Here is a 22,056-nt window from a genome sequence, read left to right as displayed (position 1 = left end):
GTGGGTGTTTGAGTTCTTGCCAGAATATAAAAAAATAAAAAAAATTGTGGCGACCACAGCATAAATAAAGATAGATGTTCTTCTAGATATTTTATTCTTTGATCATGTATGCAGTAGTCAAGTTGTTGTGCCACTTACAGTACCTCTAAATTGAGATTCCTCAAGAGATTGTCAAACGTCTCCTTTCATTATCTTCCAACAATCCTAATAGATCACCAGAATGGAACCACCTGACAATAGCTTTATCCCTACAGAAGTAAAAATGGCATTTCTAATTTCCTCCTACTAAAAACATCTCTCTTCATAAAGACAGTCTCCAACAAGTATAAATAAAAATAAAAAATTTTAAAATCTCAACAGCTAGCCACTATCCACTAAAATTCTCTGGCCTACTACCAAATTCTTAATTAAAATCTTCGTCCTTCCCTAGGCTACTCTTATAACAACTCAAAACTACAATCACCCTCTTTAATCAGTACAACACTCAATGTCTGACTCCAACTTCCATCCTATCTAAAAAGTTTTTTCAGTAAAATAAGTTCTAAGCTCATCTGAAAGTAGATCCAATTGTTCAGGATGATGAATAATCCTGATGTCCTTAAACCCTTTAAATGAACTTCCCTCAAGCCCCAAAGGAAGCACTCATTCACATTTTGATGCTGAATGAATTTAACTGTTAAATGAATTTGTGATCTTCCAACACCTCTCCTTTAAAAATATTCCAAATTTAACTTCCTTAAGAATTTGTAATCCTTTCATGCGTCTTCTCAAACAACCTTCCATCAAACCACAAAATCAAATCAAAGGAGTTATCAAAAAGCTACATAATCTCAAAGTGAAAAGCAATAGACCAGTAACTCAAATGATACAGATATAAGCCGATACAACAAATTATGAAAACATAGGGCATAAATACGGTAGGAAGGACACTACCATGTGTGCGTATGTATTATACTTGAATACTTATCAATATATATATATATATATATATATATATATATATATATATATATATATATTATTATTAAAATGTGTGTGTGCATATTTTCACATCTGTATGCGATGACGCATAATTCATAAATGTAGATTATTTCATACAAATCATTTCTTGTTGAATTTATCAATTGAACAAAGCTTTAATCTTGTAATAATGAAATTTCACAGGAGAAACAAAGGGTCATGTTGCATAAGCATGGACCTGAGACTGAACTCATTACTGTTTTACTATCATTGTATTTCAATTCTTCTTCTTCAAGAGATAGCCAAAGTATTTGAAATTATTGTTACTATTGAAGATTTAATGGAGCAATCATATTTAATGGAGGAATCAGTGAAGGAAAATCTTCAATAGTTACTAATCTCCCAACAATTATACTCTAATGCAATACCAAAATTGCTAGATCTCAACTTTTGAAACTTGTTGCACATGCTTCACGGAGTACTTGAGAAGTGCCATATACATGTTCACACCAAATAATAATAATAAAGCGAAAACCAAGTGCACGAGGCTCCAGCCATTGCAGGGTCTGGGGAAGGTTAGACTCTCTGAGGTATAGAGTTGAAACCCGCACATAGAACTTGAGCAATAAATTAACTCTGACACCTCTGTCTGAGTAAATAGGAAAAACGACCCATAACATCTTATGTTCATTTACCAATTTACCATTCATTTATTATTTACTATAACCATGATAAAAAGGAAAAATAAAATCTAAAAGCATCAGTATGATAGAACCAAAATGCCCCATTCTACCTTCTTTGTCCCTCCTTCTTATCTATTCCCTAGACTTCCTCTCTATCTCTCTCTCTCTCTTTGGGTTCTCTCCCTTCACTATCTCCTCTCCCTCTATTAGACCTCGTTGAGAGCCACCACCAACATCTCTCTCTCTCTCTCTCTCTCTCTCAAACACGTGCACACACATTTTGTCATGAATTTTATGAAGCCAATTTAACAATTTTTTATTGTTAGGTCAACAAGAATTAGGTTGGCTAATTTTTTAACAAAACTTGGAGCATGTATTGTTTAATTAAGATTTTATGTAGAATTTTCAAAAGTTAGATTAGTTGTGTCACCTTAGTCCAAGGGAAAAAGCAAAATTCGAAGCTACATCAAAGGGTGAAAAGGTAATTGCAACTCTCTATGCCACTCATCAAAATAGTAGGGTTTGTGTTCAGTGCATTCACATAGTTAGGCATTTAGAATACATGTTTGATATATTAAAATCTATTTTAGAATGCTTATAAAGTGTTTTTGAAAGTTTCTTTCCTAAATTTCCTAGTCCAAGCTGAATAAGGCTCTTTGACCGATCGAGGAATCCATCAAAGGCCACCGGACATGTTTTGTTCCAAATAATTTGAAACACTGCAAACCTAATCTCTTTTAGCCTCTTAACTCGATATAGAAACCATAGGTTCAAAAACTTATGCAAGCAATATTAAACTATTCCATAGCATACATAGAACAAATAGAGCATTTTAGCAATTTATTGCTAGATTTACCAATGGGCCAGTGGCCTAGCGATATCAGGCCCTTACTCTCCAAAAGGAGGTCAGGGGTTCAAGCCGTGAGAGTTGAGCGTCAAGTTCTAATACTACAAGGAGATTTCAACCCTCAAGTATACCACAAAACGAGCACAAAGCTGCATTGTTACTAGTCATGGAAATCAAAGAGCTAAAGTTGAAGTAGTGTATGAGGAGTGGATCTGTTGATTGACAATGAAAGAGCTCAGTGAAGATTTGAGGATTTGGTTAATCTAGTTGTAAAATCCTTTTTTTTTTTTTTTTTTTCTTTTTTTTGATAAGTTAATCTAGTTGTAAAATCTTTCTCTTAGTGGATTTGATTTGATTAGACTAAGGTGTTGTTTCATAACCCAATTCAGAACTTATTTTTGAATGGATTAAATGCTTATCAAATTAAGTGTGTTTACTAATGTAATTTGAAAATCACTTTAAAAAGTAAGTTACACTTAAAATTGTAAAATATTAAATGACAGCGACTTCACTTATCACTATCATCAAATGCTCAACACTTGAAATTCAAAAATATACAAAAAAATTCTCAAATTTTAATCAACACTTTAAAAAACTTTCACTTCAATTTTCTAATACCTAATTCTCGGTTTCACCAAACAAAGTCTCATAGTTATTTTTTTTTCCCTTGGGCTTCCAAAGTAAAAAAATCCTTGTGTTCATGTGTGGTTTGATTTACTTTATTTCTATGCTCTGTGCTTTTCATATTTACCACATGAACTGAATTTTATATACATTTTCCATTAAAATTTGAAATTCAGTTATTAGTAGTTTAGTTTCAACTTCTTTTATAGTTCATTACTTTAAGGTTTAAGACCTATTCAACCCCCCTAGGTCTAGATCCATTCTAGCATACTCTCTACATTAAAGCCCTTAGTTACGGTCTTTAAAATTCTTCCTTGTATATATTTTTCACATGAATTTGAGAGGGTTAGGGGTGTTTAATGTTTATATAGTGTTTCAGTCCAAACGAATTAAGATATTAGAGTTGGAATAAGAAAATGAAATGAAATCCCACACTGATCAATCGAGACTTAGGTTATCAATCGAACCTAGTCCAATGGTCTTGACTCTCAAACGATCCTTCGAGTTATCAAACTCCCTTTCCTAGTCCAATTAAGATTTTAGTTTCTGAAATAGTTTAATTCATTTTAATACACAATTTTATAGATCAAAAGATGCAATTTCAAATCCAAGCATGTTTAATAATAGGGATGCTTAAATTAAGAACCCTTATAGGTGACTTAGTAATTCAATTGGTGTATTTACCTTTTATAACCTTTTGATCCTGAATACTGTCTTTGGCGTACATAGTGCTTAGGAAAATTATAATCCTAGCAAATCAAACCAATTTTTTAAAACAGACATCTACTTTTGTTAAGTAAATTTGCCAACACCAAGTTTTAATATGCTAACAGATATATTTTTAAATGGAAGGGTTTAGGTTAGCACTTTTTAAGCTGTTTAACAACTGGGTAGGATTCAGGTTGACTTTGTAAGCTGTTTAAAAATCAGAAATAAACCAACAGGAAAATCAGAAATCATGGAAATAAACCAAGGACAGGCTTTAGGATAATGTGTTGATTCTTTACATTTAATTACAACTAGGCCTTTCAGGTATTGAACAATGAGAAAGGATAGATATAGCCTTAACAATCAATGCTGTTACAATATCAATTATATGATGATAATGACCACAAAGTATGAGAATGAATTTGTAGCTGCTTTTCTTTCCCCTTTAAAATAACAAGGGGAAAAAAAATTAACAAAGAAAAAAGAAAAAAAGAAAAAGAAAAAGGAAAAGGCAAGTAAAAATATGAACAAAACTAAATAAAACCACATGGACACTCTGATACAGGAAGAATACCGAAAATCTAATTAATTGGGTGCTATCAAATTTAAAATAATCAGTTATTCCTCATTGGCAAATGCTGAAAGAAAAAAGTAATTACCATCTAAGATTTGTTAACTGCAAGAAGCCTTCTTTAATTAGGAACTTAAAACGACCAGGTGTAGCTATTAAAACATCTAATTGCTGCCGAAGATTCTCCAATTGAGTCTTCTGTCGAAAACCACCAGTTGCAACCATAGAGCGGAATGGGACACCAAACTTTGACAATAATCGACAATTTCTTAGAACCTGCAAAAGTTACACTGTTTTTAAAGGAATAACTATTGACTTTAAGAGATAATCAAATCAAGAGTAAAGTATAAGAAGAAGAAAAAAAACAGAAGAAAGAGGATGAGAGAAAAAGAGAGAGATGGGGAAAGAGATAAAGAATGAAAGAATTCTTTCATCCTTCCACCACATTCTATTTATACTAACAAGTTTCAGAAATTACACATAAGCCCCAACATTAAATAAGTAATAACAAATAAACCCCTAACAACACTCCCTTTCAAGCTGGTGCAAAGATATCTATCATGCCCAGCATGACTAACATATTTTGCAAGCAAGTCTTGCTCACACCCTTAGTCAAAATATCAGCAACAACCTGATCATGTGCGTTGACATATGGAGTACAAATCAGCCCAAGGCGAAGCTTTTCCTTGATGAAGTGTCAATCGACTTCAATGTGCTTTGTCCTGTCATGTTGAACTAGATTGTGGGCAATGCTAATAGCAGCCTTGTTGTCATAATACAACCTCATTGACTTGCGAACAGGATAAGCCAACTCACCCAACATCGTTCGTAGCCATATCAACTCACAAACTCCATAATCCATGGATCTGAACTCAGCCTATGCACAAGAGCTAACTACTACATATTGTTTCTTGTTGTGCCATGAAACAAGATTACCTCAAACAAATGTGCAATATCCTGAAGTAAATCGTCGATCTGTCACAGACCTTGCCTAATCAACATCAGTATAGGCTTCAACACGCAAGTGGCCATGACGGCCAAACAATATCCCCTTACCAGGTGAACCCTTAAGGTAACGAAGAACATAATAAGCTGCTTTAAGGTGAGGTGCACGTGAAGCATGCATAAACTGACAAATCACACTAATAGCGTAAACAATATCCGGGCACACAAAAGACAGGTTAATCAGTCTCTCAACCAATCGCTGAAATCTTCCCACATCATCTAATGGGTCTCTCCATCTACATCATTAAGCCTATGGTTCTGCTCAATGGGAATATCATTAGGTATAGCTCCAAGCCTACCTATTTCAGCCAACAAATCTAACACACATTTTCGTTGAGAAATGAACACCCCTTTCTTCAATATACACACCTCGATGCCAAGAAAGTATGTCAATGATCCGAGGCCTTTAACCTCGAACTCTGTCCCTAAGAATGACTTCATTCGATGAATCTCTTCTGGATCATTTCTAGTAATAACAATATCATCAACATATCTGTTGGGGCAGCAGAAGCACTATGTGTAAAATCGGAGATTACAATATTTCAGCCCCACTCTATTTCTGTACGAATTCTAAAGTCTCTCTCCCTTAATCTCTTAAGTCTCAACCCACAACATATGTACCTATTTATAGAGTTACAAACATAATTCCCTGTTGGACAAGGATTACAAATCCTTAGAGGCCAAGACTTGCCAAATAAGAAATTACCTAATAAAATACAACTTTAAAATAGAATTCTAATTAGAATAGGAATTTGAGACACAATTTCCAACAATCTCCACCTTGGCTCAAATTCCATCCAGTTACTCCTTTCGCCGCCTCCATATACACCCCTAAGGGCCTCAGCAACTGCATGTATCAATCAAGTCCAGACAATATCTGAACTTGAGTGTAGGAATGACCTTAGTCATCATATCTGCCGGATTCTCTGCTGTCCCAATCTTCCTCATTGCAATAGCACCCTGTGCAACCACATCTCTGATGAAATGAAACCTGCATCGATGTCCTTGGTCCTCTCATGGAACATCTGATTTTTAATCAAATGTATGGCACTCTAGCTGTCGCAAAACACAGTCAAATCATCCTGTTGCAAGCCCAAATCACCAACCAAGCCTCTCAACCATATAGCTTCCTTCACTGCCTCTGTAACTACCATGTGCTCAGCCTCAGTAGTAGACAATGCAACTACGGGCTGCAAAGTCGCCTTCCAACTGATCACACTCCCACAAAGAGTGAAAGCATACCTTGCCAAGGACCTCCTCCTATCAAGATCTCTAGCATAATCCGAATCAACATATCCAACAACACTCCCACACGTGTCGCTGTCGCTGTCTCTGTTATAGACTAACCCAACATCTGCAGTGCCTCGCAAGTATCGTAATATCCACTTCATAGCCTGCCAATGGAGCTTCCTAGGTCTATCCATGTATCTACTCACTACACTAACTGCATGTGAAATGTTTGGCCTAGTGCACAACATAGCATACATAAGGCTACCAACTGCACTAGCATAGGGAACACGAGACGTGCTTCACCTCCTCGGTCTATGGTGACAATCGTGCTGAAAGTCTAAAATGGGCAGCCAATGGAGTATTCACAGATTTTGATGCCTGCATACTGAAGCGTTCCAGCACCTTCTCAATGTATTTCTTCAGTGACAAATATAATCTACCCGCTTCTCTGTCCCTGTGAATTTCCATTCCCAATATCCTCTTTGCAACACCAAGATCCTTCATCTCAAATTCACCACTAAGCTGAGCCTTCAACATGTTGATTTCAGACATGTTCTTGCAAGTTATCAACATGTCATCAACATATAGCAACAAATACAAATACGAACAATCTGAGAGCTTCTTGTGATACACACAATTGTCAAACTTATATAGTAGCCATTGCCAACCATAAAGGTGTCAAATCGCTTGTACCACTGTCTAGAAGATTGCTTCAACCCATACAAGGACTTCTTCAGTAGGCAAACATGATCTTCCTTTCCCAGAATCTCAAACCCCTCAAGCTGATGCATCTAAATCTGCTCTTCCAACTCACCATGCAAGAAAGCAGTCTTGACATCAAGTTCCAAGTCATACAAAGCAACCATAGCAAGTAACACCCGGATTGAGCTATGTTTCACCACAGGAGAACACTTTAATGAAGTCCACCCCTTCCCCTTCGCCACCAAGCGTGCCTTGTACCTCGCATTTTCCACCCTTGGAATTCCTTCCTTCTTCTTGAAGACCCATTTACAACCCACAATCTTCTGGCCCTTAGACTTCTTAACTAGCTCCCAAGTCTGATTCTTATGAAGAGACTCAATTCTCTCACTCATAGCGACAGAATACTGTGCTGACTCTCCACCTATGATGGTCTCATGATAAGTACATGGCTCATCAATAGCCTTCGCCACACTAAGTGCATAAACAAACGAATCAACATGTGAAAACCCGTACTTTTCACATGGCCTAATATCCCCCCTAAGCCTGTCTCTAGCCACACTATACAGTTGCAATTGTGCATCTCCCTCGGCCCGAAATTGCACCTGTTTGCGTGTCGACCGAACAGGACTATCCTCTAACTGAACCTCTACATGCTCCACCTGCTCACTGACACCCCGAGCTTTCCTTAAGTCAAGTACCTCCTTTTGCGGAGTAAGCATCGCAGACTTAAGAAAGGTCACATCCCTGCTAACAAGTATCTTCTTTCCCGAAGCCTCTGGGCACCATAATTTGTATCCCTTGACCTCAGGCTGATAACCAAGAATTATGCATTTCTTAGCCCTCAATTCAAGCTTCCCCTCATTCACATGAACATACGCTGGACACCCAAATATTCTCAGATTACTGTAACTTGCAAGAGAACCAGACCATACCTCCTCTGGAGTCTTACAATCGATAGCAGTCGATGGAGACCGGTTCACCAAGTAACTAGCTGTAGAAACAGCTTTAGCCCAAAATGCTTTGTCTAACCCTGCATTGGACAACATACACTGTGCCCTCTCTAATAGCGTTATGTTCATCTGTTCTGCAACTCCATTCTGCTGCGGAGTCTTCCTCACTATGTGGGTGTCTCACAATCCCGTGAGTCTTGCAGAACTCATTAAATTCTCGATCACAAAATTCCAAGCCATTGTCGGTCCTCAAGCGCTTAACCTGTTTTCCTGTTTGCTTCTCAATCAAGGTCTTCCACTGCTTGAATGTAACAAAAGCCTCATTCTTGTGCTTCAGAATATAAACCGAAACTTTCCAAGAAAAGTCATCAATCAGCGTCATCATATATCTACCACCACCATGTGAAGTAACCTGAGAGGGCCCCCAAAGATCATAATGAATATAATCCACCGTACCTTTGGTCTTGTGAATTCCTGTACTGAACTTTACTCTGCACTGCTTCCCAAAGACACAATGCTCACAAAAATCCAGCTTCCTAGTTTTCTAACCACCAAGCAAACCCTGCTTACTCAGAACATCCATCCCCCTCTCACTCGTATGCCCAAGCCGCATATGCCACAATCTGGTAGTATTTGAAACCGGATCCAAGGACGATACAACAACTGAACCCGTGATTGTGCTTCCCTGCATAGCATATAAACCATGCTTCTCCAGTCCCTTCATCACCACAAGAGCACCCTTGAAACTCGAATGACTCCACCTCCAGCCTTATAAATGCACCCGATGGAATCCAGTGTACCCAGGGAAATCAAATTCTTTCTTAGTTCTGGTACATACCTGACATCAATCAGTGTTCTTACTATGCCATCATACATCTTGATTTGAACTGTACCGATACCTACAACCTTGCACGCTGCATCATTCCCCATCAGAACTTCCCCTCCATCAATAGATCGATAAGAGGTAAACCAGTCCCTGTTTGGACAAGCATGAAACAAGCAACCCGAATCAAGAATCCACTCATCGCAAGAGCTGCCAACTGAAATTGTGAGGACATTACCACCATCTGAATCATTACCCTCTGCAACAACCACACTTTCAACTTCAGAGGATTTTACCTATCGCTTTTTACGCTCCGGACAATCCTTTTTGAAGTGCACTACCTTGTGACAGATGAAGCATCCCAACAACTTCGTTTTGTTCTTAGACTTAGAACGACCTTTACTGCTAGACCCTCCCTTCTGATTCGTTCTCCCTCTAACAAATAACCCCCCTGCCGAACTTTCAGAATTGCCCTCAAACGCCCTTTTCTGCAACTCCTTAGAATTCAGAGCTGCCTTCACGTCTTCCATGGACAAGGCAGTTCTGCCATACATCATTGTATCAACGAAGTTCTTATACGAGGGTGGTAGAGAACACAACAAAATAATAGCCTGATCTTCATCCTCTATTATGACATCAATATTATTCAAATCCATGATGATATTATTTACCTCGTCAAGATGGTCTTTTAGAGACGACCCTTCGTGCATCTGAAGAGTGAACAACCGCTTCTTTAGATACAAGCAATTCGCAAGAGATTTCATCATATACCGGGACTCCAACTTCTCCCACAGCCCATCCGTCGTAGTCTCTCCAGCAACCTCTCGCAGAACCTCGTTACTCAAGCACAACAAAATCGTACTGTGTGCTTTCACCATAACCTCACTTTGTCCTTAATCTTTTCTGGCAGTGCATTCTTCCCCTTTAGCGCCTTGGATAACCATTGTTGAACCAACAAAGCTTGCATCCTAACCCGCTATAGGTTGAAATCATTTCTGCCGTTAAACTTCTCGATTTCCAGAAACTTAGACGACATCCCTGCTTCGAACCGAAAGCTCTGATACCAATTTGTTGGGGCAGCGAAAGCACGCGAACAATGAGGATCCAATAAAAGCCAACAAAGCAATCACATACAAATATAAGATATACATGGTTCAGCCAAAATCGGCCTAAGTCCAAGGATTAGAAGAGATTCCACTATGATTTGTAGAGATATTACAACAATAGAGCACCAACACCACGTACATGTTGTTTTACCATGTACCACTCCACGAGCCTATCTCCTCGCTAACAGTGTGACCGGTGTTTTTCTTACTCTATTAACCCATAAACTAACTCTACCCATCAACTCTCTCATGAGATTACATCTCTCTCATTCTCATAAGTCTCAACCCAAAGCCTATGTATCTATAGAGTTCCAAACCCAATTCCTTGTTGGACAAGGATTACAATTTCTTATAAGCAAAGACTTGCCAAATAGTAATCTTGTAAAATTGGAGATTAAAAGATTCTTGGAAATTGCGTCTCAAATTCCTATTCTAATTAAGATTCTATTTTAGTGTTGTATTATATTAGGTAATTTCTTATTTGGCAAGTCTTGGCCTCTAAGGAATTGTAATCCTTGTCCAACAAGGAATTATGTTTGCAACTCTATAAATAGGTACATATGTTGTGGGTTGAAACTTAAGAGATTGAGAGAGATGTAATCTCATGAGAGAGTTGATGGGTCGAGGTAGTTTATGGGTTAATAGAGTAGGAAAAACACCGGTGACGCTGGTAGTGAGGAAATAGACTCGTGGAGTGGTACATAGTGAAAAGACATGTACGTGGTGTTGGTACTCTATTGTTGTAATATCTCTACAAATCATAGTGGAATCTCTTCTCATCCATGGACGTAGGCCGATTTTGGCTGAACCATGTATATCTTATATTTGTGTGTGATTGCTTTGTTGGCTTTTATTGGATCCTTATTGTTCGCATGCTCCCACTGCCCCAACAAATTGGTAACAGAGTCAAAGATTGGTATCAGAACCAAAGGTGAAGGAGATCCAGAAAACACAAGAAGTCTCAACATGTGCTGTAACAACTTCAATTGTAGGTGGAGTTAATCGGCTTGGTTACATGGCATGGAGCTCGAGTAGTCAAGGTGGAGCCTTAGAGGTTTAATTGATCGAGCAATGTATAATGTGGACAATCGCAATTTTGCAGGAGTATCGTCAAGATTGAAGCTGCAAAAGAATTGTCCTGATCAATGCCATGGAAGCGATGATTGGCTAGATTAAATTTAAGCCAAGGTGGAGATTGTTGGAAATTGTGTCTCAAATTCCTACTCTAATTAGTATTCTCTTTTAGAGTTGTATTCTATTAGGTAATTTCTTATTTGGCAAGTCTTGGCCTATAAGAAATTGTAATCCTTGTCCAACAAGGAATTGGGTTTGGAACTCTATAAATAGACACGTAGGCTTTAGGTTGAGACTTATGAGAATGAGAGAGATGTAATCTCATAAGAGAGTTGATGGGTAGAGGTAGTTTATAGGTTAATAGAGTAGGAAAAACACCGATGACACTGTTAACGAGGAGATAGGCTCGTGGAGTGGTATATGGTCAAATGACATGTATGTGGTGTTTGTGCTCTATTGTTGTAATATCTCTACGAATCATAGTGGAATCTCTTCTCATCCATGGACGTAGGCCGATTTTGGCTGAACCATGTATATCTTGTGTTTGTGTGCGATTTCTTTGTTGGCTTTTGTTGGATCTTATTTATTCGCGCGCTTCCGCTGCCCCACCAATATCCAATAAGGGAAGTGGTGCAGCCCTGGTGCTTCTTGATGAAGAGAGTATCATCTGCTTGACTCTGTGTGTACCTTATTCTTTTCACAGCAATATTGAACCTCTCAAACCAAGCACATGGTGATTGCTTTAACATACAAGGCTTTATTTAGCTTGCACACTAAATTCTGACCATTGGCCAGCTTAAACCCCAGTGGCATAGTCATATACACCTCTTCCTCCAAGTCACCGTGAAGGAAAGCATTCTTTACATCCAGCTGATGTAAAGGCTAATTCAAATTAGCTGCCAAAGAAATGACATGTATAGAGTTCATCTTGGCAACTAGAGCAAATGTTTCTAGATAATCAATCCCATAGGTTTGAGTGAAGCCCTTTGTAACTAACCGGGTTTTATATCTCTCAATTGCTCTGTCTACATGATACTCTATTGTGTAGAGTCTATAGGCCTATTTGCAGCCTACTGGTTTCTTACCCCAAGGCAATGGAAAAATATCCCAAGTACCATTCTTCTCAAGGCCTTCTCTCTTCAGGCATGGCTTCCTTCCATGGAGGTTGACTGAGAGCATCTGAAACACTACAAGGAACAGATACAGAGGAGATACATGAAGTGAAAGCACAATATGTTGGAGATAAGGCATCATAGGATACAAACTAAGATATACAATGTTTTGTACAACTACAAACACCCTTACGATAGGCAATAGGGACATCAAGATCAACAGCAATGCTATTGGGAAAAGAATCAAGAGTATCAATTTCAGCCCCGGACAAAGAACTCAGTGGCCCTAATGAGGCATGACCAATAGAAGCAATCTCATGCTCTGCAGTAATGCTATAGATAACCCCCTAAATGGACCAGGCCTTGGCCTATCATTAGCATAAAAAGGAGCTGGAGTATGGCGACAATGTAGATTCCATCATGTTTCCCTAGTGTGGCGCGTACGCCCACAATGATCACACCTTAACTTGCTCTTATCATCCTGCTTCCCCTCTTTTTGGAGGATTGGGCTTGTTCCATTGTTGTGTGGCAAAAGCATACCTCTCAGACAATGGTACTTCTAGCTTAGGCTTATACAAGTGTAGACATAGCCTTCATTCTACTCTTCTAAGCTTGGATATACAAAATCACATCTCTAACAGAAGTAGGGGCCGGATACCTGCCTAAAACTTGTACCCTGGCATGCTCGTATCTCGGATGTAGACCACCCAAGAACTCATAGATTCGATTCCTTCCTACCATAGCACGAAATGCTTTAACATCAGCTGCACACACAGGTATGTAGTCTTGGTAGTGACCTAACCCTTCCCATTTACCAAGTAGAGTGTGGTAATATGTAGCAAGAGTTTGGTCTTCCTGCTTGAATCTTGAAATCTGCTGTTAGAGTTCATACAGTTTTGCAAAATTACCGACCGAGGAATACGTCTCATCCACAGCCGTCCATAGCTCTTTAGCTTTTTTCAGAAACAGAAACCCTTTGCTGATCTGTGGCTTCATTGACTACAACAACCACGTCATAACTAGTGCATTATTTGCACTCCACTCTTTGAATGCATGATCACTCTTGGAGGGATATGTGACAGTCCCTTCGATATGGTCGATCATCCTACGACCAGTGATATGCATATGAGCAGATTAAGCCCACTCCATATAGTTCGTCTCATCTAGCCTAGAAGTCGTAATTTAAAGGCTTGGGTGGTGATCACTATTACCTCCCAATACTGGAGTCAAACTAGGAGAAGACCTAGCTTCTTTTGAAGTTACCTTTGAGACAGACATTTTATCAAACAGTTTCTGGGTATACAATCCTCAGAAACAAAAGCAGCAACAAAATACGTAGAGAACCACCTCTCTAACACACAAACTTCAACTAGAAAGATTACCATCTTCTGAGATGCATAAAAAAGCGACCACACAGTCACCACACAAACCCTAGAAAGCAACAAAGTAGACCATAGCAGAATCGCGAACGACGAAGAAAAACCGTTGTTGCATAACCACGCGAACACGTAAAAAAGGCCGATCAAGACTGCAATGGATCAAAAATAGGTCCAAAAAACGTGTGGATGTGATTAACACTACTTCCTTGCAAACAAATATCATCTTGGAATATCTTCAAAACCCTTCACACCCACTAGGTTTTACACAAACTTGCCCTAGGGTTTCAACTACACACCTAGAGCTTTACAAACCATGCTTTGATACCATGTTGATTTTAAGAGATAATCAAATCAAGAGTAAAGTATAAGAAGGAAAAAAAGTGAAGAAAGAGGATGAGAAAAAAAGAGAGAGAGATAGGAAAAGAGCAAAAGAATGAAAGAATTCTTTCATCCTTCCACCACATTCTATTTATACTAACAAGTTTCAGAAATTACACATAAGCCCCAACATTATATAAGTAATAACAAATAAGCCCCTGACAACAATAGCTCCCAAAAACTTGATCCACATGACTGCAAATATAAAGAACCAACAAAATTATCATTTCTTAGAAGCAAACAAGTATTATCCTACCCAAGTGAGATAAGAATTCTCTTTCAAACCCCAAAGGGTTGGCTCAGGTGGGTAAGAGCTTGGCCTAGGTTTTTTCCCTAATTGGTACTCACATACCCTCCCTCCAAGATATTGTTTGCACCCATGAGGAGTCGAACCTTAAAAAAGAACTCTCCTTCATCATGGTTTCTACTGCATACTCTCTCAACGTCTAAGTATCGAAATACCAGCAATGAGCTTATGGTAGAAAATAATCTTTCACCTGATAAATAGCTAATTCCATCCATAAATGGAAAATGAGAATGGTCATTGTTAACAACAATCTACTCCAAAAGCTTAAGTTGTTAGGTAGGGTGTAACTTAAATATACAAATCCTTCAACACGCCCCCTCACGTGTGGCCTTCTTTTCGTCCAACACGTGTTTTTCAATTTTTTAATTAGGGTGACTGTGAGGTTTGAACTCGAGACCTTTGTCTCTGATACCATGTTAATAACCATCTACTCTAAAAGCTTAAGCTGTTAGAGAGAGTGTAACTTAAATACATAAATCCTTCAACAGTCATTACTATAGACAAGACCAAGATCATATACCAAGATAAAAGTTAAAAGTTAAAAATGGTTGGAAATATCACACTCATCATAGGAAAGAAATGGGCCGAACAGTGATGATGTAATGTGACTAGGAATTATGTTATTGCAGATCAACTGATGCTTAAACATAGAAAGTTATAATACGTATGGTCAGTCAAAGAGAATTGTCTATATCTGCAACTAAAAGGGTGCCATAATAGATAATACTTCAAATTTGTAAGGTAATATGATGTCTATGAAAGAGAAAATCAATGACAGTAATACATCTTTCATGCACAGAAAAATAATAATAATAATAATGTCTGCCTATGGAAGGAGCGAAAATTTATAAAATTATTGTCTTGCGAAAAGTATGGCAAAAACACAAGAAAATGAAAAAATATACAGAGCATGTAAAAATATTAAACACAACAAAAGAGAGAGAGCGGAGCCGCAACTGACCTGAGAAGCTAACTCAGCAGTTGGCACCAATATAACAACTCGAGGATTTTGTGATAAAGATTTGCCAATTCCTTGGAGCTCTTCTTGCCTAAGACGCTGAATTACTGGTATAAGATATGCCAAAGTTTTTCCAGATCCACTTTGATCAGCTATAATACAGCTCTTTCCCCCAATAACAGGTGCAAATGCCATAGCCTGCAGTTATTGAAGATGCTTACAACAAATAAGAACCAGCTGAATAATACTCAATATGACATCAAAATAGAAAGTTCTTAACCTACTAATGGGCTGAATTTGCAACCCAACAACTTACCCAAATTGCAGAAGTCCTAGACTATAGAAACTCTAATCAAATTAGCAACTTTTGAATATGAAAAGTTCTAGCTCAGCAGATCCCCCTCTCTCACCGTATGTAATTGCAAGGGACTTGCTTTGCGATTCTTGTTGCTTTTGCATCAATAATGGTAACCATCGCATTATATCTCTAGGATTTACTTATTAACTACCCATTCATGCAACAAGTGTTTAGCAGTTATAATTGTTGGCAAATTCTTCATTTTGCTACTCTTGATGTCCATATAAAATTAGTATCAATTTCCCTTTAATTTGTCCTCACCAAAATAGACCTTTAAAATACCATTATAGACTACAACAATAAATATAATTGCCCAAACAAAATACTATACCCCATTGGAAGAAATAAATAGTAAGTGTTGATGTAGATTGGATTATGCAACAATTAGAATTTTCTAAGCGAATATTTTGACACTCTTGCAGATATCAAATTATTTATGTTAAGATTAGAACTTAGTGTTGCCAAATTTCGTAAAAATAACTGGAGTCTGTCTTTATTTTTTTAACTTTTGATTAGATTTTCAAAAGTTATTTCAGTTAGTTTGTGACGATACCTATGTCCAAGGGCATAATCAAAATTTGAAGTTACATCAAAGGGGAAAGAAAAAGTAAAATCATTTATTGAATAACTGACTCACCAATTAGGGTTCATAATCATGCATTCTCATTTTAAGCCATTATGCATACACAATTTAATTCATGAAATAGATGTTTTAAATGCATGAATTTTTTTTGGAATAAATATAATTATACAAGAATTTACACAAAAACAGTAAGCCTCAATCGACGGGTCGATTCGATTGATCGAGCTGAAAAAAGTTTGAGATACTGAGGTTGTCGATTGATTGAACCCTCTCCAATAGCTGTAGATTGATAGCCCTCTCCAATTGCTATCCAATTTAAAATTAACATATGGTCTGTTCGCTTTGTCCAGGTTTCACACAAATTGACTTAGAATGCTATTATTAGTGAACTTGCAAGGAAAACATGTTTTGGCTGAAAATTTGTACAAGTTTTGGACGGCAATACCTAAATTAATTTTATTTCACATCTATCATTGGATTTTGAGAATGAAATATTGAGATGCGAAAATAGACACTTTGCAGTTTTTTTCAAAATTTTATTTTACCAAGAAATATGAAATATTAGATTTTTAGTGAATTTCTGAACATGAGTTGTGGCTGTGGAGAAAAACAGATTGGTCATGAGAATTGAATATTGTTTCCTACTTTAAATTTTGATTTGGTCTCAACTGCGTATGTCTCTGGCATGAAATAGATAGGGTAAGAGTTTCTCTTGGATTGAAAGACCCTAAATGGCCCGGATTTAATGAGGGGGGTGTTCACGGTGCCTGGGTGCGAGCCCCTAAAGACGAAGAATGGGAACAGCAGTCCCAGGGGAAAGGTCCCTAAAGGGTACACATTGATCGACAGGTTATGGAATTGGTTATTTTCTCGGATTTCATATACAGGATGAATTATTCGATGACTCTTTTTATGAGTTGATGGAATTGAACTTGAAAATGAAGATTGGATGATATTCTAATTGAACTACTATTATTTATTTAAATATATTATTCTGTGTAATCCCATTTGTTCAGTTCACTTTTCTGCATCTGCGAAAAGTAGTTCATTTTTCATGGAGACAGAAATCCAGAGCTTTGTGGCTCAAGGAGGGGGATAGAAATAAGAAATTCTTTCATCGGTTCGCAAATGCTCACAGAAGGAGGGGCAACCATATTGGAAGGATTGTGGTGAAAGGGTCGCTTTTGTCTAAGGAGGAGGTCTGATGAAATTCTGCCTGCATCAAGGTCTATAGGGGGATTGCCTCTTTTTATGAGAAGTTGTTCACAGAAACGAAAAGTTGGCGCCCTTTGCTTGGGGGACTTCATTTTAATGCTATTTCGGGGGAAGATAGGGTTGGGTTGGAAAGGCTTTTTTCTAAAGAGGAAGAGTTGAAGGCAATGAAGAGCTGCAACGGGGATAAAGCTCTGGGTCCTGATGGTTTTTCTATGAGGTTCCTTCTTAAGAGCTAGGAGGTGGTAAGCGGAGAGGTGATGGGTACATTTCATGCTTTTCATTTCCAAGGGTGCTTTGAGAGAAGCCTGAATGCTACATTTATTGCTCTCATTCCCAAAAAGGGGGGAACGACTAATGTTAAAGACTTTAGACCTATTAGTTTGGTGGGATATTTTATAAATTAATTGCTAAGGTTATGGCTATGAGATTGAGGGACGTTTTGGATGGGGTCATTTCGGACTCTCAAAATGCCTTTGTGGGAGGTCGTCAGATTTTAGATTATGCACTTATTGTTGGTGAGTGTGTCGACTCTAGACTGAGTGGCGGGGTTCTAGGGATTCTATGCAAGTTGGATATTGAGAAGGCATATGATTATGTGAGCTCGAGTTTCCTCCTCTATATTCTTGATAGGATGGGATTTGGAGAGAGATGGAGGAAATGGATTGAGTTCTATATTACTAGTGCTCGTCTCTCAGTCCTTGTCAATGGAGCTCAGACGGGTGTCTTTGCCAGTTCGAGGGGGTTAAGATGGGGATCTGCCCTCCCCCTTTTTTGTCCCTCATTGTGATGGAGGCTCTCAGCACAATGATGTCAAGGGCAGTGGACTTGGGTTCTGTTAGAGGCTTCAAGGTGGGCTTCAGGGTGGGCAACGAGGTTGCTTGTGAGTTGGAGATATCTCATTTGATGTTTGCATATAACACTTTAGTTTTCTGTAATGCGGATGTGTCTCAAATAAGATACCTGAGATGTGTTTTGACTTGGTTTCAAGTTGTTTCTGGCTTGAAGGTAAATGTGGGAAAGAGTGTCCTGGCTCTGGTTGGGAAGGTTCCGAACATTTCCACCTTAGCTCATATATTGGGTTGCAATGTTGGCTCTCTTCCCATTTCTTATTTGGGTTTGCCTCTTGGAGCTCCTTCTAGAAGAGTCGGTTATTGGGATCCACTGATTGAGAGATATGAGAAGAGGCTGGCCAAAGAAAGGGAGGGTCACTCTTATGAAGAGCACTATGTCGTGTCTTCCTACTTATTTTCTCTCTATTTCCCGGATTCCCTCTTCAGTGGCTGAGATTATTGAAAGATTGCAGCAGACTTTCTTGTGGGGTGGCATGGGGGAGGAGTTCAAGTTTCATTTGGTTAGTTGGGAGCAGGTTTGTACTCCAATCCGGAAGGGAAGTTTGGGAATCGAAAGAAGACAGGTGCCTTTCAATAAGGCTCTTCTGGGTAAATGGCTTTAAAGATTTGGGGTTGAAAGGCAAAGACTATGGAAGAGGGTGATTGCATGCACATATGTGGGTGAGTGAAGAAGAAGAAGAAGAAGAAGAAGAAATTACCTCAGATCTTTGGAAATTGAAATCCTAATTGGAGGATAGGAAAGGCGACTTTCAACCGTGCCGGTGATGAAGATGAGGTTTCCGAAATTGAAACCCTTAATTAGAGCGTAAGAAAGGCAGAGTCGACCCTAATTGGAGGATAGGAAAGATGAGTTTCAACTGTGCGCGTGATGAAGATGAGGTTTCCAAAATTGAAACCCTTAATTAGAGCTTAAGAAAGGCAGAGTTCAAAAATATTTCCATTGCTGGGACTTGAAATTTTTTCCGTTGAGTGAAGAAGAAGAACTTTTGAAATTGAAACCCTTAATTAGAGCATAAGAAAGGCAGAGCTCAAAAATATTTCCGTTGCCGGGACTTGAAATTTTTTCCATTGAGTGGAGAAGAACTTTCGAAATTGAAACCCTAATGGGAGAATATTTCCATTGCTCCGGGTCTTGAACCCGGGTCTCTCGGGTGAGAGCTGAGTAGCCTGACCAACTAGACTACAAGTTTACCACAGAAGATGTTCATTAAATGTAAAAGTATAAAAATTTTTTTTGATTAACAATGTAAAAGTATTTTCTTAAACATATAAATTTGATTTTTTTCAAAAAAAAAAAAAAATCAAGAAAAAGTAAAAACGAATGACACTGGCTGGTCAAGTTTGATTCCAAGTCATAGTCGGATCAAGTTAATATGACATCATGAATAGGGCGCGAATCTTCTAAAGTTGATTTTCACGCGATCCCTTGTAGTGAGCTTAATGCTAACTTACCAACTATAAACCAAACCAAACCGAGAAAAAAAAAAAAAAAAAAAGGAGGAAGGGAAGTCTGAAAAAAGTTGAAAAAGGGCAAATTGGGCCTTCTTCTATTTCATCTTTCCCTTCTTTCCTTTTCGTTTTCTTATTTCTCTCCTTCCTTTTTTGTTTTGTTCCATTACTTCTTTTTTAACTTCTTTAATCCAAACCCTAAGGATGGTAAGTGTATCCGTTTTTGGGAGGACACTTGGTGTGGTGATCGTCCTCTCGCTCTCATCTTCCTAAGACTTTTTCAAATTGCTACAAATAGATATGCCTTGGTGGTGGACTATTATCGTTTCGATAGTGGGCGTACAGTTTGGGGTGTTCGTTTCTTGAGGCATTTCCAAGATTGGGAGTTTGAGGATGCCATTGGTTTTTTGAGTTGCTTTATTGCCAGGACATTGTGGGGGAGGTTTCCAAATTTTGTGTATAGGTTCCGTTTCATCGGGGTCACTTTGAGGTTCGGTCTTTTTATAGGTGCCTTTCGGATGTTCTGAGTCTACCCTAGTGGAAGGCTATTTGGTGTTCGAAGGCCCCTCTCAAAGTGACTTTCTTTGTGTGGACCTCTATCTTGGGGAAGATATTGACTCTTTAGAACCTTAAGAGGTGAAATCCGATTATGGTCAATTGGTGTTATATGTGTAAGAATGACATGGAAACAGTTGATTATCTTCTTTTGCATTGTCCTGTGGCTCAGGATTGCTGGATTTTGATGTTGGGTTTGTTTGGGATTCAGTGGGTTATGCCATGATCTTCTAGAGACTTGGTTGCGGCTTGGAGAGGTTGTATAGTGGGGGTCCAAGTTCGTGATTTCTGGAGGGTTACACCTTTAGTGTCTGGTGGGGTGTTTGGCTTAAAATAAACAAGAAATCCTTTGAAGGAAAAGAGAATCCTATTGGGACATTGAAGTTCTCCATTATTAGTACTCTTTTTTGTTGGGTTCTAGGGAGAAATTGTAAATCCTTGGAGAAGCTTGTAGATTTTTTTGAGTCTTTGAGGGTTTAGAGGCCCTATTTAGCCTTGTGTAGCTTTTGAGGAATGCATTCCCCTTTTGAAGGCTTTTTATACAATCTTTACTTATCAAAAAAGATAAAAATAAAAATCTGATATAGAACTTTTTAATCTCACAGCTTTTGCTAATGTAATTAAGTCTGAATCGTTAGTTCAAAATCTTGTAAATGGTCAAATACTAGTCTAAATGTGATTGTGATTCAAAACTTGACGAATGTGAGACAAAAAATCATTGTTTTCTTAAATAGAAAAAGAAAAATAAAAAGTTTACAAAACTTAAGATGGTCGAAATAGAGAGAGATAAACTTAAATTAGAAGTTTTTTTTTCGGAAATTAACACAAATTAGAAGTTGAAAGATATGTTGCTAATGATAATGAATAAATGATGTCTTCAAGTTAGAAACAGAAACACTTATAGGTATTGAATTAAAATGTAATAGTTTTAAACTTGCATTTGAAATAATTCCCCTAAATGTAGAATTTAAAATTGAGAATGAATCTGTTCTAAATAAAGTGAAGTTTTTGGAAACCAATCTCGATCAAGTTACATATTTATAAAGTTTCTATAATTTAAAAAGTAACTTGGTAAAATTGACGCACTCAATTTGAGAGCCTGACTATCATTATATACAAGAGGAAAATTACAAATATGAAAAGAGAATAAAATCAAATCAGAATAAAGAGAATAAAATCAAATCAGAATAAAGAGAATAAAATCCCTAAATATTATCCTGTATTGAAGACCCAATAAATCTGCCACAATCATTGAGTCAACTTATGGATATGATTTCCAACACTCCCCCTTAAACTGGAGCAAATATGTTGACCAAGCCCAGCTTGACTATGGAAGACTGGAGAAGAGAAGGCCGAATAGACTTTGTGAACACATCTGCAGTCTGTTCTAAAGAGGGAACAAAAATAGGATTAATGATACCTGATCGAACCTTCTCTCGAATAAAGTGAATGTATACCTCAATATGTTTCGACCTTTCATGTAAAACAGAATCGGAAGCAAGCATAATGGCTGATTTATTGTCACAAAACAGCCTTAAAGAACCTTTTTTTACAAGACCCAACTCTCCTAAAATTGATTGAAGCCAAAGGAGCTCACAAGTACCTTAAGCCATAGCTTGGTATTCAGC

General features: G+C 37.9%; 1 protein-coding gene across 2 annotated transcripts in view; it reads right to left on the bottom strand.

Annotated features, from left to right (window-relative positions):
• Positions 1-22,056, bottom strand: part of LOC132273650 (DEAD-box ATP-dependent RNA helicase 50) — a 34,156-nt gene that overhangs the window by 3,715 nt on the left and 8,385 nt on the right. For both annotated transcript variants that reach the window (XM_059774634.1, XM_059774635.1), the window contains exons 3-4: positions 15,421-15,615; positions 4,482-4,669 (exon numbers count right to left, since the gene is read on the bottom strand). In XM_059774634.1, coding sequence (XP_059630617.1) covers positions 4,482-4,669; positions 15,421-15,615 — 383 coding nt within the window. The remainder of the gene's footprint in view (positions 1-4,481; positions 4,670-15,420; positions 15,616-22,056) is intronic.

The sequence above is a fragment of the Cornus florida genome, unplaced genomic scaffold (assembly GCF_030987335.1).
Source record: "Cornus florida cultivar Cherokee Brave unplaced genomic scaffold, ASM3098733v1 CherokeeBrave_3.0.0_Hap2_Chr09, whole genome shotgun sequence".
In the NCBI taxonomy this organism is placed as follows: domain Eukaryota; kingdom Viridiplantae; phylum Streptophyta; class Magnoliopsida; order Cornales; family Cornaceae; genus Cornus; species Cornus florida.
This window is presented reverse-complemented; position numbering and strand designations above follow the sequence as displayed.